The 10,410-nt window shown below is 32.3% G+C and overlaps 1 protein-coding gene and 1 pseudogene across 2 annotated transcripts; both read left to right on the top strand.

Moving 5' to 3' along the window:
* Positions 1-159: 159 nt before the first annotated feature.
* On the top strand, positions 160-4,251 carry LOC146939523 (protein REVEILLE 2-like; annotated as a pseudogene). The gene is made up of 6 exons (XR_015031673.1): positions 160-499; positions 2,327-2,449; positions 2,557-2,668; positions 2,788-2,849; positions 3,030-3,425; positions 3,522-4,251. The product of XR_015031673.1 is annotated as a protein REVEILLE 2-like (transcript).
* LOC146939524 (expansin-A13-like) lies at positions 4,223-6,820 on the top strand. The gene is made up of 2 exons (XM_085753154.1): positions 4,223-5,837; positions 6,274-6,820. Exons 1-2 carry the CDS (start codon positions 5,287-5,289, stop codon positions 6,581-6,583), a joined length of 861 nt encoding a protein of 286 aa, XP_085609280.1. The 5' UTR covers positions 4,223-5,286; the 3' UTR covers positions 6,584-6,820.
* Positions 6,821-10,410: the final 3,590 nt, after the last annotated feature.

Raw genomic sequence — 10,410 nt, forward strand, 5'->3', positions numbered from 1 at the left:
CGATTAAAAATAAAAATTCAGGTGCAACAGAAGTTCGACACATGTTCATGACAACCTTGGACGTGAGCCACAAGATTCATTCAACTTCTCCACATTTCCACGTCGGAGATAAAAATAACAACACTATATTATTATTAATTATGCTTTATTATTTTTTTCAATCAATGAACGAGGAAGTAGAAATCAACATCTGATGTGTCTGTCATCCTCACTGTTACAAACTATCTCATAGTCTGGAGTCATAGATTTCATTCATAACTTTTCAATCTATACTTCTTCTTCTTCTGATCAATTCTGTGATTCTAACTTTTCTATTTTCTATCTCCTTTTCTTACATGGTTTCTCATTAGAGGAGTGTTATAAAGAATTAATCAACAACGTTGACAATTCATTGGTAGCTTTTGTGTTGTGGATATCTCCCTTAATTGTTTTTCTGAGAAACCAAAGCCAAAGTTGAAGGAGACCTTGATCAGTGATTTCTGCAGCTATGGCGAATCAAGTATGTGTTATAATATAAGATTATGCTGTGTTTTCTTTGATATTAATCATTTGATAATAAATATTTCATTTTTGTAGAACACTTAGATTGTGGTTGAATTCTTATTTTATTTGTTCTAATTTTCAGATAAATATTCAAACTGTTTTTTTTCCTTTTTTTTTGGTCAAAAAATACTGATTTTTTTATTCTTTTATTTCTTTAGAGTGTCGATCATAGAAAATTATAAAAAAAAGTTTAAATAAGTAAAATGGTCCCTTGAAAAAGTATATGGTCCATTAAATATACCAACATTTGATTTTAGTCATCATAAAATATTCATTAAGTTTTTTATCCCTCCAACATTTTCCATCCATAAAATTAATCCATACTTTTTAGTCAGTCTAACCTTCATATTTTTTAATAATTTTTTTGTAGAAATGGATAGAATAGTATGACAATCTCTTAAAAAAATTAATTTTTTTAACAAAACATGAATTAAATATGAATTTTTATTTTTATTTTCGCTAAAAAATTCATATTATGTTTTGTTAAAAAAATTATAATTTTTGGAAAATATTGTCATAATTTTTTAGAGGAATCAAAAGCCTGAGGAATATTTTAGGAGAACTAAAATCAAATAATGGTATAATTATAGGGATCATTACTTATTTAACCCTAAAGAAATTGTGCCGCTAACTTATTTTATGAAAAAATCAACCATCCTAAAAACTACACCTATAGACATAGACATAGGAGATCTTGTCTTTGTGGGCTTAACTCAGTTGGTAGGACAGTGCATAATGTATGCAAGGTTCGAGGTTGAAACCTCGGCCAACAAAAAAAGACATATGAGATCTTACTATGCATGCGATCTGAAATGTTAAGCTTGTACAACTTGTAGCTGGCGTTTGTGTGTCCTAAAAAAAAAAATAGAAAATTTGTGTATTTTTTGTTCCACCTTTTGGAAATTGCAAAATTGATTTGGTATAATTGATTTTGGCATATTTGAATGTTTTTAGTAGAACTTGATTCTAAAAATATGGTTTGTAGTTTTTGACTCCAAACATGATTTTTATTTTTTAAATTTACTGTACAATACATTTTTACGCTTAAAAAATAATCCCTACTTTTGGTACTGAAATGGATATGGATACAAATCACTTATTTATAATTTTTTAATAATAATATTTAACTTGATAAACACTGCCCTTTTCAATTCAACATTTCTAAAAAAGTTACAAAATAAATCCCACAAAAATCTCAATATTATTACATTTTAATATTAAATAATACTTGAGATCCGCAGAGAAAGTGTGTTTAATGAAGTTCTCCTACTCCACAAGTACTATTCACTTGGAGGTACCTATTATGTACCAAAGCTTCTGTAGCTAAACTCTCATCATTGGGGGATGATCTTACTTTTAACTAAAATCAATTTTGTTACCGCAAAACCCAACACACACTTAACATAGGCTTAGAAATGGAGAGATATCATAAATGAGTTGAATATATAGTTCTCAAAAAGTATTTGAATGTTTCACTTAGAAAAAGTTTGAAGGGATTTAGAATTCCTGTGTTTTCAAAGAAGTATTTACTGTTTTTTCCCCTCAAACAATATGCAGTACTTAGGGATCCTTTCATTGTATAATTTTTGCTTTGATCGAATTTTGATACATCATACATGTATTCATGTGGAGGGAGAAATTCACTACAGAGATGAATGATTCCTTGGTGGATAAATGATTTCTGTTCTAGTAGGCTCTTAAGGTTGTCTTTACATCAAAATAAATTTTTGAGTACATCTTATTGATTACAATATAGCTTATATTTTTCTATTTCAAAATGTAGGATCAAGATGGATTAACTTGCTCCAGTGTTAGCCCTGCAGTAGGAAATGTAGCTGGATCGCATCCTGTTACTCATATTCAACTCAGCGATCAGTTATCTTGCGCGAATGATTATGCTCTTAAGGTTCTCTATGGATTCTTGTTGATACACATTGAAAAGAATATTTAATTTTCATAATTAGTATCTTGTTTGTTTGTTTGTTTTAATTAATTTTCTTTGTACTTCAATAGGCAAGGAAACCATATACTATATCGAAACAGAGAGAAAGATGGACAGATGAAGAACATAAGAAGTTCCTTGAAGCCTTAAAGCTGTATGGCCGGGCCTGGCGACGCATTGAAGGTATGGCTGGTTCGAAATTTCCATTTATTAGGAAAGTATAGCTAACAAGGAAATTAATTAATGAAGGAGTATGATTGTGCTTGGTCTAAGTTTTGAGATTATTTATTTTCTCGACACAGAATATGTCGGTTCAAAGACTGCGGTCCAGATTCGAAGTCATGCTCAGAAGTTTTTTTCTAAGGTCTATTCTCATGCACACTTTTTGTACCATAAACCATAAACAAAACAATGCTAAGATTTTGATGGCCCTATAGGATATCTAAGTTAAGTGCAAATATGCAACTTATTTGAGATAGAAGGGTTCATCTATTTGTGTTTGAACTTCACTCTTGATTAACTCCTTTGTTTGATTCCATATCAGGTTCTTCGCGACACGAGTGCAAGCATTACAAACACCAAGGAATCAATTGAAATTCCTCCTCCTAGACCAAAACGTAAGCCTATGCACCCTTATCCTCGCAAGCTAGTTGAGATGGTCGGTAGTAAAGAAATTTCAATCCCGAAAAAGGCAATGAACTCTAATTCTCTGAAGACATCAGATTTTGATCAAGCAAACCAATCTCCCAAATCAGTTTTATCTACACTTGGTTCCGAAATCCTTGGTTCATCCGATTCAGATACACCAAACGGAAGTTTATCTCCGATATCGATTAGTTGTGTCCAAGCAAGTGTTTTCAGACCTGCTGAATTCAAAACGCCATCAGAGGAAGAAGCTAGGCTAGATGCTGACTCAGCTCATGATGAGAAACCTCTTCTGGTAACTAACTTCCTAATCCATTTCATCTTATTCACAATTATATCTTGAGAAAGTTATGCATGATTAATATGTTCCTGCACTTGATCTTATCGCTAGAAACTCGAGATTCTCTCTGATGAAAGTGTTTCTGCAAAAGAAAGCATAGCAGAAGAATCGTCTCGTCAAACTCTTAAACTTTTTGGGACGACTCTATTTATAAAAGATTTCTGCAAACCATCTTTTCCAACAATTGAGGCATGCAAACCAATCATGACATACATGTTAGAAAGGGAGGAGGAAAATTGGAACTTCTTGGAAAAAGTACACTATGCAAAACATCAGCCATATCTCAATTAAGAGTAAGAGTGAGGCACGAAACTTGTGGGAAAGGGTTTGTGCCATATAAAAGGTGCATGTCAAAAAAAGAAAACCAGTCTTCATCTGCAACAGCTGATGAAAGATAAGAGAAAAACATTCACCTTTCACTATATTTTTCCCTTTTTAGATAGACTAGTTGTCTGTTTCGTAACTCTTGATATCACGGCGAGAAATAGATATTGAATGCCTATACATAAGCTACAGCTGTGGTGGATGAGCTGGTAATATGAAAAAGGGAGGCAGAAGAATGGGACTAAAAAATTTACTTGTTCTTTTTGTTGCAAATCGTTCTGCTGTTCAAATCCCCAGAAGTTTTCTTTTTGTATTTCCCCCCACTTTCAGCTGTGAATTGTCTAGTGTTTTTGTTTCACAACTCTTTAGGCTCAGTAGAAGAATTTACTTGTGTTGTCTGCATACGTGTTTAAGTTACATGTGAAATGTGTTAAATGAGTTTGGATTTCATCCCAAAGCTAACTCAAAGGATGTGGGTGCCCAACCGCATATATACACCCGACATTCCAAAAACATGAGTAACATGAGATTCAAATACAATTTCAATACCCACTGTCACGTCTAGTGTGAGTCTTGGGTCCAATTTCTACATTACCATGTTAAATGTGTGTGGATCTCATCCCAAAAGTTAGTTCAAGTAACGAGGGTGTCCAACCACATATATACATCCAACAATCTGTTAATCTAAGTAACGTGGAATTTAAGTACAATTTCAATGCCTACTCTTACGCCTAGTGCCTATCGTGGGGTTCAATTCCCATGTTGCAAAAGATAAAATTTGTAAGTTGTTTCTGTTTTTTTGTTTTTTTACGCGAATGTTGAATATATATTCTAATATTCTAACACAATGTTGAGTTTGTATTTGTACATAAGTTATTCTCACATTTACCATGATGGAATTACTACCAACAAGGTCTTATTGTGGATCTTATATAAAATTTAGGATTAAATATGATTATAGTCCGTTTAAATATATCAAGGACCAAATTGTCATACAAAATGATTTATAATATACAAGGAAGGGAGTATAAAAACCCAAAAACAGGATCCTGCTCAGTTAGCTGTCAGCAGTAACCAAACCACAGTAGCACAAAGGGGAGGGGAATTCCAAACCGTCCAAGGATCGTCATCTTCATGTTCAATGGGACCACACTCAGCTAAAATATCGGTATGCCATGTGAACCACAAACTGTGAAATGTAACGTTATATATTTTTTCAAAAACATAAATACATTTTTCTAGTAATAATCATTAATGTAGAACTTTACCAAAAAATTAATAATTAATGAAGGTGGTACTTACTACTACTAATAAATTGCAGTAAAAAAACAACATATGTGACAGAACTGTCAGTACTCAACAACTCAAGTGATAAAAAATTGAAATAAGTTTTGAAAAAATGTAAAAGACTACATGATTGAGAATCTAATCTAATCTAGTACTACTCATTCTTCAATCTCAACCTCCAAAACTAACGAAAAAACAAACACAAATGTCTCAACCTTGTGTGTTAATCTCTTTTTACATTATTACCATGCAACTAACTATTCTATTTTCACCATCCACTTCTCATTACTCTTCTCCATCACCACCAGCCACACCATTCAATGAATCTCCCCCTTCATCTCCCTCTTCTACCTACTCCGAATGGCTGTCCGCCCACGCCACTTACTACTCCGTCTCTGATGACACCAGAGACGGGGTAGACGGGGCATGTGGCTACGGTGACACTCACAGAGACGGTTATGGCATCACCGGTGCTGCTGCTCTCAGTGAGACTCTCTTCGTGCGTGGTCAGATCTGTGGTGCGTGCTTTGAGCTACGCTGTCTTGAGGAGGATGTTCCATTTGATAAGCGGTGGTGTGTTTCGGGTAGTTCTGTTGTTGTTACTGCTACGAGTTTTTGTGCTCCGAATTATGGGTTTGATGCTGAGAGTGATGGTGGATATTGTAATCCTCCTAAGCAGCATTTTGTGCTTCCTGTTGAGGCTTTTGAGAAGATTGCTATTTGGAAAGGGGGTAACATGCCTGTGCAGTATCGCAGGTACTCTATTCTTTCTTGTCCTCTTGTTAGTTTTTCTTCCTAAATCATGAACATTATAAATGAATCTATGTGCGACAATTTGGGATGAGAATAGTATGTGCCGAACTATGTTTTGCAAAGCCTTATTTGTATGTCAATAATTGAAGGCTTAATCCTTCTCTATTTAAAAAGTCTGGACTGAACATGAGTAGATATGTCGTAGGTCATGTAGGCCGACCCGACTTATAAACCACATGGGGTTTATGTTAACACTGTAATTGCCACGTGTTAAACTTCCATTAACTTATGTTATGCTTTATGACTAAAGGACTAAAACATGAATCTTTTAAAAAAGATAAAGGACCAAAATGCATTTTTGGTTAAACATAAAGGACCAAATATATCTTTCCGTAGAATGATTTAGTTTGTTTGTAATATTTATTTGTGCTTGGAGCAGGATAAAGTGCATAAGAGAAGGGGGAATGAGGTTTACAATTACAGGTTCTGGTATCTTCAATTCAGTGCCGATCAGTAACGTAGCTGGCATAGGAGACATTGTTGGTGTGAAAGTTAAGGGTTCAAGAACTGGTTGGATTCCTATGGGTCGGAATTGGGGTCAAATCTGGCATGTAAATGCGTTACTACAAAACCAACCTCTTTCATTTGAGGTCACTAGTAGTGATGGTGTTACTATTACATCTTACAATGTAGCTCCTAAGAATTGGACCTTTGGACAAACCTTTGAAGGCAGGCAATTCAAGTCTTAGAAAAAGCATAACAAAACCTAACTTGTTTCAAAAGACGATTCTTCTTCCACAAGTTTTGCAATAAATTAGGATTATCAAACACATTTTTATCAGTTTTTGTTCAGCTATGTGTCCTGTTTTCTGAATTTTAGGCCATAGTATTGGTTAGAAGGTTTTTCTTTTTGGATATAAAAACACTTCTATAACACATATTTTAGTATAGTAGTCCAATTAATCTTAAATTTTAGTTTTTGTTAACGGGTGCTTGAACATCCAATTAATCACATAAACCACCACTTGCGATAGGCTTAGGGTTGAACTTAAACATCCAATTAATCTATCAACTGAATGTTGGTGTTGAAGAATATGTACTTTTTAAATATCTTATTTCTGTAATATATTGACACCTACTGGAAGGAACATTGCTTTTGGTAAATCACTGGTTGATAGGCTTAAGCTTGGGATTAAACATCCATAAAAGAACGTCTTGTTTTAAGATCTCCACATTATTTCTTCAAGATTTTTTTTTTACAAAAGTACTTAACATAAACTATACTGTATGATGAATGATTTTGTTTTCATTTCTTCACACAACTTACAGTCTATTGTAAACTTCTAGTTTGCAATAAACTAATACAAAAAACATTGTTCAACTTAAACAAAGTTCTTATGGTGAACCATATTTTCACATTTGTTTCCATTTAAATGGAGATTCATAGTAGATCTTCACACACCACCAAAGAAATATGAAATGTAGCGAAAGATAATTTTGAAAATGTGAGGGTAGATTAAGTAGGTATAGTGGTATACCTGTCTTGGGCCTAGAGCATATATTACCTAGACCAAATTAAGCCTCAAAATCAAAGGATTCCAAGCCCATAGGGACACATAAACAAGGAAAATTGCTTTTCCTACATAAGAAGTTGCTTAAAAACACATGGAAATGACCAAAAACCTCAACAGCAGTAAACTACAACTCACTTCAAAAGAGAAAAACGAGCCGCAGTTAATTACCTTTGGGTTTTTTTGGTCATTTCTATGTGTTTTTAAACAACTTCTTATGTGGAAAAAAACAATGTTCATAAACAAGAGCTTCTTATAAACCACATTCTTATCGATTTGCCAATAGGAAAAACATCATGAAAACTTCTTATTAGGCCCTATTGTTTTTTCTCAAGCACCCCCGAAATAACCATTTTATCCCCAATGACACTTAACTACTGTTCGTTGGTGAACAATACTGCCGTTTCAAACTACAGAAACCCGTAGACATTTATGTTGTTGGGACGGTAGTTAACTGTCGTTAGTCCAACTATTGTTAACTACCATCGGCATCTATTTCAATTTCCAAACAATTCCTAGCTCACCCTTACTTTTGAAGATGCATTTAATCTTAATCTCAATTTCACTTTCTTATGTATCTGCTATATTTTTTTTTGTCATCCACAACTTGACCAAAAAGGTTGTAGCAAACTGATCATGTAATCCAATCATATGTCATAGTGCAGACTATTATGCAAATATTTATAAAAGTAATATTAATATAGTACAAAAAAAAATTTATTTTAAAAAAATAATTAATATATTATAATACATAATGGTGAAATATGATTTTATACACATATACAACTTTTTTATATCACTACCAAAAAAAATACAACTTTTTTATATTATATTATTAAATTCTTTTTATAAAACTATTTTCCCATAAATATTTTAAAATTGTAGTCCACAATTGATATTGACGATAAATTAAGTTGATATTTTTCTATAATACTATTATTCTATGTACTAAAAGTCCATATACACCCATCAAATTTGGAGAAACCAATGATCGGTTAAATGATAAACCATTGTAGCTTTCAAACAAATAATAGGATATTGATCGATTTGATTCCAATTATTATGTACATCATTTTTCTCAATTAGGAGAAAGCATTTGCCCACTCCTTTGTATTTCTATTTTATTTCTTTAAACATTATTTTATTCTTAATCCTCGTATCTCAATCACACATTATGTTTTGGAAACTGCTAACAAACGCTCCCATAACACTTTTTTATTTTTATTTTTAAGGAGCTCCCATAACACCTTTTAAGAACTTTAAATGGTAAATTTTATGAAAATTTGGATATTGAGTGTATTGAGAATTGAAATGTATGGATTTTTTTTTTTGAAGAAGTTGAAATGTATGGATTTTTTAAAGAATAATCACTTAATTTAAAATATTTAAAGATTGTCTAATAGTTACTTAATTTTTTTTTGAAAGAATAGTTACTTAATTTAAAATGTTTAAAGATTGATAGAGAAATATACACAAAACGATCTGTCAAATATACGACTAAAGAGAAAGGGTAGGTATATAAACTAGCACTACATTTGCATGAGTAGATAAAATAAGGAAAATGTTAACCGGTGCCCCCGAGACACTGGTTAAGGAAGCAAACGTATAAGTTTTTGCTTTGAAAATTGTGTAATCAAGACTTCAAAAGTCAAAAAAATGTCTTTTTTTATTTAATTTTTCCTTTTTTAGATACCTTAATCAGTGCCCGGAGGCACCGGTTAACACAACCCATAAAATAAAGAATCATTAAATATATTTTGATTTTTCTCCACCCATGATTTTATAATGGCTTTTATCTACCAATGTTAATAGCTTTCATGAGAAAGTACGTAATTTTGGACCACACTGAAAAAGTTCACGAGAAAATAGTAGTTTAGTCAAAATTAGAGTGGTCCAATTATATGTGCTGTGTGCATATTATTAGAGAACAATGTTGATACACTCTCACACATCAATTATACTTAGTTCTAGACTTCTAGTTATATATAACCGTTAACTTGCAAGACAAGTAAAATAGTTAGTTAATTAGCTCAATAAATAAGCTTCATGTAACTAACTTTGATTCAGATCATGATTCAATAGATGAATTTTGTCTATCAATACTCTTCATCCTTGATCTCATAAGACATATCAAATACTCAGAAGTCAGCACCAATGATACCAAAAAAAGTTTTAATGGAAACTTTTAACAACATATCATCTAAATTCCAACCATATTTGTGATTGAAGTGAATATAGCAGTAAAGTATGGTTGGCATGAATATTTATAGACAAATAAAAACTTGGTTCCAGTACCATTGAATTATATTCATACATGTCTGCAATTTCAGCTACATTAAGTTATAATATAAACCCCTCAAAACAAAAACAAAAAAAAACCTAAAAAAAAAATTAATGAATAAATTTTGGTCTGTCCATTTTAGTTTCTTTAATTAAACATAAGAATTTTTCTTCAATTTTTTTTAACAACTAATATAATAATAATCTTTTGTCTATTCTCTATAATGCAGAAGCTGCAGGGAGAAGGCCAAAAAAAGTGTAGAAATTAGGGATTGTCCAAAGCCTAAAATCATATCATGTCTAGCTGCAGGGGACATGTCCACAAATATGGATCCCACCAAGGATTGAAATGAGTACTGACAAAGGGATCATATAACTCTGCATACATTAAAGTACAAGGGATATAGTGGAGACCTATGAGCAACTTTGTAACATGTTCCTGACTAACTTATGGTTGAGACTAGCTAATGTCTTGTAAAAAATTTAAATATCATGTGGTTGTATAGACTATAGGTTATCATTGCATGTGTTCACAGTATGAATGACCTTCATTTTAGGACCCTGATTTAATTTAATTAGAAACATATTCACATGCTATGATCTCATGTCTTTTATTTCAATTGTCACTCTCAAACATATATCTTCTTTACAATAAGACCATTATTGACATGCTCCATACCACATAACCTAGCTTAGATATACAGAAAATAAATTTAGTGCCTAAC

The sequence above is a fragment of the Medicago sativa genome, chromosome 3 (assembly GCF_051527215.1).
Source record: "Medicago sativa cultivar Bolivia chromosome 3, Bolivia_mono, whole genome shotgun sequence".
NCBI classification, from domain to species: Eukaryota; Viridiplantae; Streptophyta; class Magnoliopsida; order Fabales; family Fabaceae; genus Medicago; species Medicago sativa.

What these genes read in the sequence shown, in the direction of transcription:
- LOC146939524 (XM_085753154.1), top strand. Translation starts at nt 5,287, where the DNA reads ATGTCTCAACCTTGTGTGTTAATCTCTTTTTACATTATTACCATGCAA. An exon ending in ATGCCTGTGCAGTATCGCAG is followed by an intron (nt 5,838 to 6,273) that starts GTACTCTATTCT and finishes TGCTTGGAGCAG; the next exon opens with GATAAAGTGCATAAGAGAAG.